General features: G+C 39.4%; 1 protein-coding gene across 1 annotated transcript in view; it reads left to right on the top strand.

Moving 5' to 3' along the window:
- The window catches only part of lrp8 (low density lipoprotein receptor-related protein 8, apolipoprotein e receptor), a 166082-nt gene that overhangs the window by 135066 nt on the left and 14703 nt on the right, over positions 1-16313 (top strand). Inside the window, exons 10-13 of the mRNA XM_062424911.1 lie at positions 4466-4637; positions 7688-7912; positions 8667-8785; positions 10299-10438. Of these exons, the coding sequence (XP_062280895.1) occupies positions 4466-4637; positions 7688-7912; positions 8667-8785; positions 10299-10438 (656 nt within the window). The remainder of the gene's footprint in view (positions 1-4465; positions 4638-7687; positions 7913-8666; positions 8786-10298; positions 10439-16313) is intronic.

Raw genomic sequence — 16313 nt, 5'->3', positions numbered from 1 at the left:
AGTAAGCCTTGCGCTACACTAATTGCATTCATTGTTTTTGTGTTTACACCTTTATGGGTGTGATGCCACTCACTGAGTCGTCAGCTTGAGTTATTATTGTTTGTGTGTAAGAGAGCGAGAGAGGGGAAGTGTGGGAGTTTATGTATGAGAGGCATGGAGAGAGGAAAAGAATGAGAGAGAATAGCAGCCAGTGCACACAGACAACATTTACTGAGAAACTTATGGACTAGTTTAGTAATTTGTTATGAATAAAACAGTGTTAAAGTAAACCGAACTGAGACCAAGATAGAGAAAGAAAGACACATATCGAAATAGAATATGAAAAAAGAAGACCAGAAGGAAAACAGCAGCCATCCTCATTTTTATAGAAAAAGGAGGGTTTATTTTTGTGATGTTATGTTATAACTTTATGTCACAAATGATACACATTTGTTGAGAAAATTTTTTGCCATTGTCCAAAGTTTCTATTATTATAAGATACACAAAAAAACAGTTATCATACTTAAGCCAGAAATGAAGTGAAGCCTTCAAGCTAGTTCAAACAGTCAGCTTGACCCTAACGATTTCATAAGCATCTGAGTCTACATTCTCTTAGATGGGAAGTCATCACTCACTCAAATCTGCTGTGCTGCTGCTTTGGTTGTTTTTTTATGCTTAGAGGTGAGGACAAAGCCTAGACACCAAATATCAACGCTGCACATACTGTATTCTAATCATATGATAATCCATTCCATATGAGGCTGACTGAACAAATGAAAATCTATTTTATAGAGTATGTGATGCACATATAATATTGCAGCATGTCTATCAATGGTATGAAGAAACACCAGAGCATACGAACACAAATATCTTCCATATTGTTATGTGGGTAATGAACGATATGCATGGCTGCTAAAAGAAACTGCATGGTTTCTCTGCAGATTTGAAATGTCATTCACATCAACATACATCGCTGCTAGCAAGCCTCTGTATGCATCTATGCTATATAAACTTGGAAAAACACAATGCAAACTCTGCATGAATAGCCTAAAATGTATCAGGAATGGAGAAAACTTGATTCTTAGCATTTATGAGTAACATTGGGAACATAGTTGAAACAAGCCTTTGAATAAATGTTTATGACAGTACAGGTACATTACAGGTACATACACAAACTGGTTGAACAAGCAGAACACACTGTCACAACAATGCACAGGAAATGTACAAAACTGCCCTCACACCACAAAGTCCTGCTTTCTTTTTTTTGCTCTTGTTTTCTTCCCTTGTTCTGTTCCTTGTTTCCATCTCTCATCTACAGTGCACTGCGGGCTTAACCACAGTGCCAAGAGCAGTTTGTGCCACACACTTGACAGTTTGAGCACACGCTTTTCAAAAGGGGTTTAAAGCACTGGTCAGATTTTCCCCATTGTCAAAAGATTTTGCCATGGCACCCAATATTTTGTGGAATACTGTCAAACTTCATCTTAAAGTTTTTCTTACAGTTTTAAGCTTTTAATAGACTAGCCCATAACATTTTATTCTATCTGACTCTAGAACCACAGACTTGTTTTTTCAGAGTACACATTTTGAGTTACATATATATCATCTGTGTTTCTTTTTTTTTTTTTTTTTTGAATCTATGACTCGTACAGATTATAATTTAATAATGGAGTTGCACAAAAACATAACACACTGAAAGCTTTGTTACACATTCAGTACAAGGAAATTCAGCTATTTCTCATGGAGGCCTTTTACAATGGAATAATGAAGCTTTATATAACTTGCTTTGTCACACAAATGCTAGAAAGTGGGATGATCTTTTGACATTTCACACACGTTGGGCATTCCTGTTTCCTACTGCAGCATCTTTTCATCATTATTTAGCATGGTCTCTGTGGCATAACGAGCATGCCTGACCTAGACATATGTGTCCATTTCCAGACATAACATCATCCTAATAACCTCAGCCAGTGTGGAGTCCATTCATACTGACTGCTCCCAAGCATCTCCATTAGCTTGCAGAAATGCATTCCTTTATTTCTGACCTTTCCGTCTGTCTTTATGTTGGATTTTTTCCACTTAACTTTGCATATCTCAACAACATAAACATCTGTTGCGAATCAAATCAATGCCTCTGCAGTGCCTGACGGGATTTCCCCAGAACGTATTTATCTTTTCAACGCATTATCTTAATTAGCTAACAGGGCAGAGCAGCCCTGAACTGGCAGTACAGATTAAAATATATCTAGGGGACCTTGTTCTTGTTAAGGAAGATGACTGTGGCTCTGGTCGGTTCTATGGAGGCGATAATACTGCACTCTTTGAAGACATCTCTTGTGCCATGGTCTAAAGAAAACAGTGACTCAGCGTTTTTTTTTCTTTTTCTTTTTTTTTTTGGCCTTAAGGAGGACATATTGCTGCGACAACAGTGATGAGGGAAAAGAGATGTTGTCTTGAAAAAGTGAGTCAGGGGGATTGATGAAAGAGAAGTTGGATCTATCTCGGACCTTATTATACATACTTTAAAATGTTCTTTGCTTCTCTCATCCTGTTTTACTGTCTTTCTCACTTTTCCTCTCTCTCTCTCCCTATACACACCTGACTTACTCTCATCTGCTTGATCCATTGATGTTCTTTACTTCTCTCTTCCTCCTCTAATTACGTCCTCTTTCTCTTCATTTCTTCATCGCTCTACCTCCATCCATCACATTTGCTTCTACCTATCTCTTTTTTGCATTGCCTCTCTCTCTCTCTCTCTCTCTCTCTCTCTCTCTCTCTCTCTCTCTCTCTCTCTCTCTCTCTCTCTCTCTCTCTCTCTCTCTCTCTCTCTCCCTCTCAGCAGGTGAAATTGATGGCTACAAACCTAGTAGTCAGAGGAAAATGATTTGATTCAAACAGTAGTAGAAATGTAATATTTTTTCCTTGTGCAGTAGCCCGTAGTAGACCGGGGCCAAGGAAACCTATCAAGGCATGGTCGGAGCTACGTGAGAATATGACGTCTGTGTCAATGTTACCCAGCTTTGTCTTCTATAAATGCTCAGTATTTCTGCTTTACTGGACAGTGGAGAGTGACATGAAAGATAGGAGAGGGAGAGGGGAAGATGAAGGAAAGGAGCTTGAAAATGAGAAGGGTGGGTATATGCATGAAAGAGAGCAAAAGACGGACAGAAAAATACTTCAAGTATCAAGAGAAAAGTGTGCACCTTGTATGTTTGCATTTAGGTGTCTCTATTGTATAGACATGCTCAGATGCTGAGATATTTTTTGCGTCCATGTGCACTAAAGATGGAGTTGACCTTGTCAACTGCATGAAAATTATTCAAATGCTTGAGTCATGCTCACCTTCAGCTTGCTGAAAAATGTGCCCGAGGTAACTGATGTACCAGTGAACAGCACGTAATATATGCACCTGAGGAAGAGAACCCAGAAACACACTCTTGACATGCCGTTGCTCTAAAAATAGAAAATGTCACGTAGTTGTTTTAGTACTTTATCCACCAGCACATTGTGCTTCATTACTTTATCCAGCAACAGGATGCACATGCAATGAAAGACAATGTTTTCTAATGGATGTGTCCCTTTTAACTCTTGTATGCTTTTAGTTTGGGCCACCTCACATACTGCATGTGTTATTCCCTGTAGAGCATTCATTGTGTGAATATTTAAGTGAACAGCATTATGTTGCCACAAAAAGTTTTCTGTGTGTGTGTAGGGAATGTATTTTCCTTTTTAAAAGGTTTATTTAGATGATTTATTTATGCTCACATCATCAAAAATGCATGCTTCAAGGCCTTAAATAGAAAAAATGCAAAACAAGACCTCAATTAGCTCACATTATGTTCTCTCTTGGGAATAAGAATCAACACTCAGCATCACCCATGGTATCTTTCAACAACAGTAAACAGTGTGTTGCTAACAGTGTGTCTGATTTACTGATTGATGTCATGTCAGCATCACTGTTTTAATGGTCTGCATGTCTCTTTTTCAAGCATTATTTAAAATATTTCAGGAAGTCAAGACAATTCCTTGACCTCATAAAACATCTTGATGCAGAATTGGATCAAACTATGCAGCTAGCCAGCAGCACTGAAGCCTCCAGTCAGTGTGACCTTGTCTATCTCAGGCTCAGAAACGGTGCAGTTTGCACAGCAGCAAAGATTTAGACATACAGGTTAACCTTTCAAATACAGGTTTGGGATGTTTGGTCAAATCTGTGTGTAATTGTCAAGATCACAAAAGTTTCTGTTTCAAATGTACACAAACACTTGTGATGGACAGCACTGCTGATGGTCCTGTCTTGTACACAACATTGAGGGTGATGAATGTTCTCTTTTGAGGTCAAAATAGTAGGTCAATGGACCTCAAGGGTCTCCACCTCCTGAGATTTGTGGGCTCTCTGTCCCTATTTGCTAGTGTCAAGTAATAAACATCCTTCAAAAAAAGTGCTCATATGATCATGACATGATTGTCTTTCCCACACCAACAGGAAAGAGCCCGTACCTGATGTTCACCAACCGCCATGAGATCCGTCGTATTGACCTGCTGAAGAGTGAATACACCCAGGTGGTTCCCACGCTGAAGAACGCCGTGGCCCTGGATGTAGACGTGTCCATTAACAAGATGTTCTGGTGTGATCTATACCATCAGAAAATATACAGGTACACACACGCACGCATACACACATCTCTCTGCCATAGCAGAGGATAAAAATGTTAAAGTCCACGTTGGACAAAAAGTCAAAAGTGTTAAGTATTATTTTAGGACTACGATACAAAGTCAGTTAGATTTATTTTTGGGTTACATGAACTCAACCTGCAACCTTCACAAATAGCGGGCAAATAAATGTCTTTCGCTGCATTACTGTTTCACTGAACGCTGCTGAATCATGATGATAGAAATAGACACCATAAATGCCACTTTACAGACTAGAGCCAGGACTTTGGAAGTTCAGGTAACGCTCTGTCCTCGTTCTTCATCCGTTCTGTCATTCTGTTTCTCCTCTATCCATCCATCTTGTCTGCTTCAACCTGTCACACCATCTGGTAGCAAGATAGACACACCTGGGGGCTGTACGTGTGTTTATGTGTGTGTCATACCTAGAGGGCTGTGTCATCTGTCTGACAGTAAAAGGTGGAGCTTTTTGTCCTTCACACACGTGTATACACACACACACATGCAAGTACACATACTGATAGATAGATCGGTGCTCTGTAAATGTGTGTGTGTGTGTGTGTGTAACCCTGATGGCTGGCAGGTAGTGGGAGGGGCCTTTTATCATCTCAGTTGAGCCATATGCTCTCCCTAATTTCACTGCCTCAATAATCACCACCATTACTCATCTGCATGCACACACACTCATATACACATATTTCAACACAAACTCAGTGATGCACTCTCTCAGAGAAAGGACAAATGAACTTGTTTGTCACGGTAATCTCCCCTCTCAAAGCAACAAATAAACACCTCAGACACCCTAAATAGTCAGCAACAAGTGGATTTAATTGTTAAATCTACTCTGTGTTGTTCTATGTCGTGGATACATATATACAGTCAAAAGCATGAAAGTTTAGCATTGGCTCATTGTAATGCATGTATGCTGCTCATTTTTTTTTGCATAAGCTTTTTGGATTTTCAAAGCTTAAAAATGTATGTATGTATAATTTATAGATCTACTTTGGAGGTTATGCTTTTTCTGTTGTACTTCAGATATATATCTGCTATTTCAGTACTAAATATTTATATTTTATATTTATCTATAATTTCCTGCATATGCCTCCCCTTTTTTGCCTTAAAAACTCACATCTTTGGTTTCACCATGCAGCGCAGAAAAAACAGCACTAAACAGGACAATTGACAATACAGGACACTGCATCAACATTGCCATTTAAAGTACATTAATACAGTTTAAAAAAGGCAAAAATACAGTAGAAATTACAATACAATAAAGTATATATATATACCTATAAGTAATTATGGTTATTCCTGGCACCTCTTTAGTACTTGACGTCTCACATATACTGTTCTTATTCCACTGTTTGCAGTTGTTTTAGATGGTAAAATATATTTAATGTTAATTATAATGACATGATTTATCACACTTCCTACCAAGGCATTTTACTTTGCAGCAAAGTGGTTTTTCCTCTGATAAGGAGCTTTTTTTATCAAATGGAAAATACAAGCGCATTTAAAAGTGATTTTTCCTCCTTGGCCTTCACTGATACGGTGTGGTTATTCAGGCTAATTCATAGTGATTAGCATGCTACGGGTCGATGACTTATTAACTTCTTCCAGGATGGAGATGTCTGTTAAAAAACAATAATACAACCAATTAAAGATGCAATCTGCTCAGTGGTCTTGGACTCATCTGTCTCTGTCTCATTCCTTATTCCAGCCTTCTCTTCACTCATCACTCCAGCCTGTTCATCACTCACTATCTGAATCTTTTATTACTAAAAATAGCACCACTGTAATTAATAAAATCAATAGGGTGTGAAAGTATGTATTAGTTAAGTCAAATATTGGAGTGATTGGAATGTTTTGTGCATATGTCAGCACTAGGATGTAGTTCCCCTTTAACTATTATTATATTGGACAGGGAATATTACAGAATTGAGGCTATAAAAATAATACACGCTGTAACAGTGTGGTATATTTCAGACTGAATTTGTTAAAAGAAATGACAGTTTTCATCACAGTGCTGTCTGTAAGCTACAATTCCTTAATATAACACTGTTGTACGAGCAACATGAGGTATTTTACCCAAGTTCAGAACACATTTAAATTTGCCCCCTGACTGAAAGACATGTGTTGGATCCATGTTATAAACCCTGGGACACGATAGAGAAGCCTTCGATTATCTATCACATGACAGAAGCATGCTAACGACCCCGTCCCCAGTAGATGAAGGTGTCTGCAGTGGCAAACAGTAACACACCCAATTAACAACACCACCTGCTTCCAAGTCCTAGACTCATTCATCTCTACCTCATCCTTCACGCAAGCTTTCTCCTTTAAATTAAGATGTTCCTCCCATCCATACATCTCGTTTCGTACGCTTTGCTAACATGTGACGTTGGTATATAAATTGGGACATTGCTTTTTACGACCTTTTAACAAGGATGTCTTGTATTGTCTTGTTTAATAGCCTTCATGTAAAGAGGTAAATAATGTGCTTCGCCTGAAAATGTGTCACTAGTGGAGCAGGTCAGGGAGGAAGAAAAAATGAGACGAACAGGTAGAGGGGAATGGACAGAAAGCAAGAAGGATGCAAGAGGAAGGTGCAAGGAGATTGAAAAGACAGATAGACGCAGAGGGGTAGAATGACAAAAACTGAGAAAGAGGTTGGATGTATTGTAAGCTGCTGATAGAAGGAGACAGACTCATTCTCCCTGGGATGGGCTGTTTGGTGGGAGGGCTGAGGTTGTTATAGAGGTGTCAGGTTTAGGTGCCCCTGACATGGCATTATCTACCATAAGGAATACCTGTTCCCCACCATTTGCAGCTCGGTCAGAGACACATACACCACACACGTAAATCTTTCTTCACAAGAAAAGACGTCCAAAATAAGAAATCCAGCAAGTAAAGCTTTTGTGATTCCGTATCCTGTCGTCCATTGTCTGTCTGCTCCTAAATGATTGTGTATTTCATAATTAGAATTCAGCATGTAGAACTAACTAACACGCCTCTTTTTTTTCTTTCGATCCGCCAGTGCTTACATCAACAAGGCGAGTGACTCTTCGCAGCAGGTGACACTCATCGACTCTCTCCACTCCCCCGAGGGCCTGGCCGTCGACTGGGTTCACAAGAACATCTACTGGACCGACTCGGGCAATAAGAGCATCTCTGTCGCAACGGGAGACGGACGGAAGAGGAAAGTGCTGATAGCCACTGAGCTGAGCGAGCCGCGGGCCATCGCAGTGGATCCACACCAAGGGTGAGTTGGAGGAGATTGTGTTAAGGGTTGAAATTTGGAGAGTGTTGGGAGTTTGGGACAGATGGATGAGAGAGTGGGAAAATGGCAAAGGAGCAAAAGGGCAGCAAATGATGGAGGGGTAGGAAACAGAGAGAGGGAGTTGGGAGGGTATCAGGGATGTAAGCCGAACATGCTCTGAATAGGGTAAAAAAAATGTTGTCTCTATTTTTGTCCAAATAGAGGCTTAAAACTTTTCAACTATACCACAACAAAACAATTTGCAGTACTACTTCCATCTGTTATCAGCTGAACAATTACATGACTCAAGTTATATGACTCCAGTCTGCAATATGCCTGTTTCCCTTTTGCCTTGGATGTCTTGAGTTCCCCAAAGGACTCTTTCCAAAACTCTAAAAAGCTAGACTAGCATCAAATACATGCAAATGAAGTCTAGCATTCACAGGTTTCTCATGGGCGCACACACAGGCACACGTTTGAAAGTGGTCTGTGTCTCTAGCAGTTGTTGTTCTACACAGCAGTGTCTACTTGCCTGCAGTGTCTTCGAGGCATGTTTCACAAGTAAAACTATTTGATTTTGGAGAGAAAATAATATACAGACAGAGTTAGACATTGTGAGAAAGCGAACAGTAGAGTCAGTCTATAGCTTGTCTGTGCTCCAGATAAGCCAGATAGTGAGAACAGGAGCTCTTTCTTTCTTTTTACCAAATTGGTCCTGTTCACACTGTATGTAACTTTTTGGTTAATATTTCCACAGGTTTATGTACTGGTCTGACTGGGGAGGTCAGGCCAAAATTGAGAAGGCTGGGATGAATGGAGTGGACCGACAGATTCTGGTGTCTGAACACATCGAGTGGCCCAATGGAATAACCCTGGGTAAGGAAACAAAAAGTGACAAAGTTATACAGGATGGGAAAGAAGTTTTACAAACAAAGTTATAATGCTGATATTACTTTTGAGGAGAAAGAAAAAAGTAGTTGAAGTAGATTCAACACAAAGAAAGAGTCAACTACAGATGTGGAGAGAAGAAAACAGAAAGAGACAAACAGCATGAGTTGTGAGTAGAAAACTGTGTGGGTGCTGCAACCCCTGAGTAGCTCTTATTGTTATAGCTCAATTTATGTCTGGCTCTCATCAATCAAGCCAGCGAATACGGTCCTTCGAATTAATAAGCCAGACGCTCTGTTCCATCGATACCTCCCATCATCCCTTTCAACTCCCTCCACGGCAACAGCCAATTTCTCTCAGCTGCCCTTGCCTGCGGAGAAAGAGAGGCACATAGTTGCTACACTCCGTGGAATTGAGGTGTCACTACATCTGTATGAAAACAAATTATTTTTTAGAGTAAGGGGAATGAGAGAGTTGGCCAGACCTGCACTACACTGCTGTGGGAAAGGAGGCGGATTATTTTCCTTTGGTCATTAATTTCATACGGAGCAGCGAAGCAGAGCAGGTGACTGTCTAAGTAAGGAGAGGTGAAGCTAGAAATGAAGATTACTCTGTGATTTGTCTCTTTTTTTTTCTCTCTCTCTCTCTCTCTCTTTGGACTTTCTGACCAAATTGAAGAGAAATCACAGTGTTATTATTGCCAGTATTATGCCAATCTGAAATCGGTCCTGCATTTATACTTTCAACTTCATCCAATGTTGGCCAAGAAAAAAAAATGTTTCTACTCCGGTATGCTCGCTTCACCTGGAGTGAAAAGTGGTGGAAAAATAAAAAGCAGCATTTAACCAGTCAAAATTGTCAAAAAAATGTATTTAATTTACAAACCTCATTTTTGTAGGTTTTTCACGTCCCTGATTCATGTAATTTGATTTAATGTATGTAAAAGGTGCTTTATAGAAATGCATGTTGTAAAATGGTTAGGGTAAGATAAAATACTCATTCTTCTTTATGTTTGAACTACAACCAGCAATGTCAAACTTGAATTTTGTCCTTTGCTTTCAAATACATTGGATTCTGTACATTTTTAAGCTTACTAAAGCACTACAATGTCCACATAGCAAGGTGACAGGAATAGCTCCGTCCTGAAGTAATCAGAATTTAGGACCAACACTTGGACATAGAAATGTAAAACATTGAAGTTTGGGTTGTCCAGCAAGACTAATCAATTTGTTCAAGGGCACATATATTTTCCCCAGCCAATAAGTCAACCGGCAATATTACAATCACATCTGTGTTTTCTCAGCGCTGGGTCTCAGCCGTCATGTCAAAGAAGATTGATGGTGTAGCTACTGGGCCATTACATTCATATACCTTTCACCCCAGGCCTTTTCTCTTGGAATGACCTCTCTCTCTCCATTCGTCTCCCTCTCCTTCTTGCACCTTTTTCCCCCCCTTCTCTGCTTGGTTTTGTTCTCTCTTTTTTCACCCTCCATCTTCTCAGACTTGTCCAACAGACGCCTGTACTGGGTGGACTCCAAGCTGCACCTGCTGTCCAGTGTGGATCTGAATGGAGACAACCGCAAAGTGTTGCTGTCCTCCCATCACCATTTGGGACACCCCTTTGCTCTCACTGTCTTCGAGGTATGGGAGGATGTATTACAATACAGCCAAAGTATCAGTCCAACCATCACAGGTATTGTTGGTAATGGAGAGCTTTAAGTCTGTTAATATGCTGTTGTTTTATAAAAACAGTACAACCTCTTTTGTATTGTACCAGACTATGCTTACTATGCTTTTATTTATCAGCCACTAACCACAGATAGTTCACACACAGTGCTTCTTCCGTGTTTTCCATTTGGCAGAGCATAACAGACATTTTTAGATTGATTTCCTGCCATCACGGTAGCTGTTGCTTTTATGCTGCTTTTAGTTCATGCTGGCATGTTGTGAAAAGCAAATAACACACACTCTTGCCTCGCTCTTCCAAAAAATAATTTGTGGTTTTCTTTGTTAGTAAGGGTTCTCCTAAGCAACTGAATCATCCGTCTTGAATATTAAAAAATCCCACAAGCAATCAATCACATTCTGGCATTTTAGCAGCTGAAATATACATGGCCACCACTAATGTTTTTGCCTTATAAAATGTATGTATTAAAAATACCCCATGTTCAGCTAGATAAAAAGTATCATAATTGAACAAAATATCGGGCTTATAAAAATCTAATCAAATAAATACAACCAATTTCGGCAAGCATATAAAATCAATTTCAAACCAGCATGCTTAAACATTATGAATGAAAATGAGCACTATATTGAGAAAGAAAATAAAGATTTATGACCTATCAATTACAGTACACATATATTTTTCTATTTTCTTACTCGTTGACTTGTTAAACTGGATGCTACATCCTTACTTGACCTCCAAAGGTACCTTAGATACGCACAGAAAAATAGATCTTTCCTCACATATCTCTGCCTCGTGGGTGTCATATCTTGTTTATAGATTCCCATCTAGGCTGTGTATTTTTAGATTTTCTCTGCACCAAATTTAAGCATGGGACATTAGTTTTTCTACACTCTTATAGTTTTCCATTTGACTAGACTTTGGCTATCTTCTTTAATAAGTGATGGTTGACTAAAAATAACAGAAATTAATTAATGCTTAGTAAATACTACATGTCATTAAGGGACACCTGTAATCCCAGTGACTATAAGATATAATATAAGGTCTGTAAGTGGTCAGAGAAGTGTAAAAGCTGAAGAAGTACAGCCAGAGACGAGTCCATGGAGGATTGACTAAAATGAGACTGACTGAAAATAAATGACAGAAGGAGATATTTTAAAAGTGTAGTTGCAGAATAAACCCAGAGATGGAATTATCTTTTCAAGGACTGACGGGTGTAGAGTCACAGTAGAGTACAGCAATCAATGAAACTAATTTGGGTGTATTTATTGAGACAGGAGTGAGTTAGTCTGTTATAGCCCATCAAGTATAGATGGTGTGGAAGATGGAAAAGAAAACCAGACGAGAGCAGAGCGAGGAGGAGGAGGGGAGGGTGATATGTGATCAGTAGGAAGTGCTTTCTCCATTCCTCTCTCTTTGCTGCACACATACTGTGATGATGAGAAGCAAAGGGAAGAAGGGACATTCATCATGTCCAGCTGAGTGTGTGTGTGCCTGTGTGTGAGGATGTGTGTATGTGTAAAAGAAAGGAAGAAAACCAACGTTTCAGGCAGCAGTGAAAGTTCATCCTTGGAGATTAATAGCTCTCAGCTCTCCTGGTTTTTGTTCTGTTCTGGTTATGATACAAACCAAATTAAAAATCTTTTAGCAGGGCAGCAGTGTGTTGTCCTGATCCCAACACACCAATAATGGGGAAGTTTGTTTCTTCAGAGTTGCCTGGTTGGAGTTATGAACAGAAACACTAAACCCTTTTGTTTAATTAAAGCTGGTTAATGAGCTTCAATGAATCATTTTTAACTCTTGGTGTGGGTCTGTTTTAAACTGCCTACCAGGTCCAGTTTAGTCCAGTTTTAGAACAATACTTTACACCAGATTATGGGGAGTTGTTTATTGATATAAAGATCTTGATGAATGTCTGAGAATAGAAAATCATATATAATGCATTTTAGAAGAAATATTTTTGGTGAGGTTTGCCAGCTTTGTATGTCTGCAGACAGGAATCTGACAGTCTTTAGATATAAGGTCTGTTCAGTATTAAACTGAGTTTTTGGGCTCAGTTTGAAACCAGAATCTACTTTCATCAATGCATAACATCTCGAAGCTATATGTGGAGCCAAGTAAGATAATCATAAAAATAACACACACAGGCTCATATGTACAACTATGGCAGCTTTTTAAACAATGTGAGAGATGACTATGTGCAGTATGTGACCGGTATGATAAAGGTTTTGGCAAATGTTCTCACAAACTATTATAGTTTGATTTCTGGCATACATAGCCACTCATGTGTTTTCCCTGAAAAATAGTCATTCTTTATGGGCAAATGATCTACAATCTTCACATCAATATACTGATTTGTCTTAACACTACAGTGGAAAGATGTAGGGCTCCTATTTTAAAGTCTGAGCACGCCACCACCAAACACATGCTCGTACAAACACAAACACACACACATACACACACGCACAGAGCTACAAACCCCTCCAGTCTGTGTCCACCCCCTGCCATGACACCGAGCCCTGAGGAAGTGTAGATAGTGAAGGCATGCAGAGAGTAATGTTTTCTCTTTCTCTTGCTTCACTCTCATTGAATTACTTCTTATATTCTCTTTTGTTTGACTACAGGGGATAGAGGAGAAGATGAGATGAGTTTGGGAAAAAGGATCAGAAAGGGTGATGGTAAAGAAATAGACAATGGAAATAAACACTGACAGGAAGAAAGAAAATAAAGATGCTAAGGCACGGATTTGTCCTATTGCCATGAACTCAGCGCCAAAGTGGAGGTTTGAAATGCCCTGCACACCCACACAGGTGTGACCTCCACCTTACCCATACTCACTGTAACAAGTGCAACAAAAGTAAAATTATGTGCTGTGCCCCAATTCCATACTACATACATACATAGATGCGTACAGTATATATTATGTACTTATCTTAATAGTATACTGTTTTTGTTGTACATATAAAAGAAATCCACATTATTTATAGTTTTTTCCCATTTTGTTACAATGAAAATTATCCAGTAATTGTGCCATCAATCAAATTGTCCCTGTGTCCCAAATCAGTCTGCTTTCTAATCTCTAGGCAGGTTTTGAGTATTTAATGTGTTCACTTTGGAAAAGTGACAACATGAAGTATACTCAAACCAGACTGTACAGTATGCAGACTAAATATAAAATGCAACACGCAGCAGAAACAGTCAAGGGGAAAACTGTACGTGTAGAGGGATTACATGCTTCGTAGTGTACAGTCTATTCATGAAAAGAAAAAGAAAAATGCGTAAGGGAAAAGCAGGAAAGCTCCTCCAATTTTCAAATTTGCTAGTTATTTGAGGTTGCAGATTATATTGTGGGCCAGTGGTAGGGTAAGAGAAGCGAGCTTGTGACCAGAAGGTTGCCGCTTGAATCCCCGGACTGGCAGGATAAATCTGGATGGGGAAAGTGCAGGGATTGCCCCTCCTTCATTACCACCACGAAGTTGCCCTTCAGCAAGGCCTTTAATCCCAGCCGCTCCAGTGGAGCTTCAAGGTGTGAATGTAACTGTGTGAATATGAACAGGGTGTTCTTCTCAGTGAAACCTCCCTGAATAAAAAGAATATAGATATATACAGTATGTGTCGCAGGAGGTTTTGTTTTGTTTTAGATTCATGAGATGCGTAGCAGGCTTTATTTGATAGTAACTGCAAAAACAGAATACAGTGATGACTTGTTAAAAAGTATATTATTAGTATGTTGCATGGATTTAGGATGTAGCGTAAGACTTGAGCCTAGAATGAGCTCTTAGTATGCATGCTGACTGTTTTGAGTATGCTCAATGTTGTCATTTTTCTAGTGAAGCCACTACATACTCAAACTTTACTAACCTATACTAACCCTACTTTGAATTAGTACATAGTATGGATTTGGAAGTCAATTATGACCATATTTTACTTCTGACCAACAAGATCTCCTGGCATTAACCACCAAAAAAAGGACATTAAGTCACAGGTAGGAGGAGATAATAAGTTAATAATTATAATAATAATAATAATAATAAGTACTGTAATATTTAGCCAAGTCATCATAGACTGTGAGGAGCGAAGATTAGTATATCTTTGAATTCATTGTTCACACTGGGATCATTTTAAGTCAAAGGCTGTTGAATTAGGTATTTGTAGAGAATAGAGTGTGAGGCTTTAACAGAAGAGTGAGGAACATGTCAATCAAGCTCTGTCTGTAAACACTCTCAATCCTGAGAAGACGTATAATCAGCTAAACTGGAAACACCTGTGTGGGTGTACCATGCATGTGAAAGAGCTTTAATACTCCTTTGCAGCTTAGTGGAGATTAACAGAAAATGCATCCTAACATCATTTGATTCCTACTCAGATTTAACACAAAGCCTGCATACATTTTTTATAACTTGGGTGATGCAACAAGCAGTAGAACTCAAACACACACACAAATCAAAGCCTTCAAAAGTTCAATGGGCTGACTTTTTACGAGCTTTCATGTGTATTTTTCTAGCCTGACATAAGTATGCAGGAAGCACCCGAAGCTCATCAGGAAAATATGTCAGTCAAAAGGCCCCAGCATTTGTCAGAAAGTTCTTCTGGGACAGAATCATGACAAAATCATCAAGGGCTGTTCTCCCCTTGACCCTAAAAAGACTTCACATCCATTTAGACGTGCTCTCATCACCTTGACAACCTCAGACAAAGCTCCGGCTGATATGATGCAATGCCATGTGTTCAGGAGAGCATCTGTGTGTGTTTGTGTGTATACGTTCTGGGCTATTCTCTGACACATGAAAGATTCACATTGATCCCACAATGAAGAATATTGACCTGCTTTGGTCTGTGCTGCAGTTTGTAGCTTTCAAGGTGAGAAAAGGTGACAGATGCAGAGACTGACAGTGGAGAAATTGAAAGAGAAAAAACAAGCTGACTGAAGCCGAGAAAATATATCCACAGAGACAGAAAGGCAAAGATGGAATGATGGATTTGAGTATTGTCTCGGCAACATGGCTGATATTTGTCTTTCATTGTTCCAGCACTGCTGTCATATGAGTAAAGGTTATCTGAACCTGAGTGAGGGGGAGATGGAGAGATAGAGGACTCGGTGACAGATGAAAAAAGGAGACAGTGAGAGAAAGGTTAAGTCCACCTGATATTGCAGTACAAATGGAGAGCGTGGATTACAGCCATACCTGAACCACACACAGATATCCACACATATTTGCTTAAATACACACAGCAGACAAATCTGTGGTTGGACCCCTGAAGGATGTTGACCTTTAAGAAGAAACATAAACTGTAAACACAAACACAGCATATATGAGCCATCCATCGTGGCTTGTTTCATCTCTCCGTCTCACACTCACCTTCTGAATTATGTCTTTGTTCTTTTTTTAACCCTTTTCGTATGATATCAGAGTCTGTTTTTTTCTGTTGCTGTCATTCTCTGTGTTTTGCTTAATTAATGTGAGCCTGCGTCAACGGAGCAGGCTTAGGTTGCCGTGGAGACTGGGTACCACAACCACTTGCACAGCGTATCCTGTCATCCTGTAGTATCACTAAAGAGAAATGTGAGGAGGTGTTAGGAAGAGAAGAGATGAGAGAATGACTTTGCATGGCAGGGCTTGAAGTATTTAGGTGAACAGGAGAAACAAATGGAGACAGGAACAACATACTTTCATTATGTTTTGTTTTTTTACTCCACTGAACTTTACACATTGAAGTTTTATAAATGGGAGAAACAGTATGTACACCAGGACTGTAGTCAGCATGAATGTAAAGTCAAGCACATTGCACACCCAGCCACATATCCTGACATGCACTCCTACATTTTTGAAG

The sequence above is a fragment of the Scomber scombrus genome, chromosome 8 (genome assembly GCF_963691925.1).
Source record: "Scomber scombrus chromosome 8, fScoSco1.1, whole genome shotgun sequence".
Taxonomy (NCBI): domain Eukaryota; kingdom Metazoa; phylum Chordata; class Actinopteri; order Scombriformes; family Scombridae; genus Scomber; species Scomber scombrus.
This window is presented reverse-complemented; position numbering and strand designations above follow the sequence as displayed.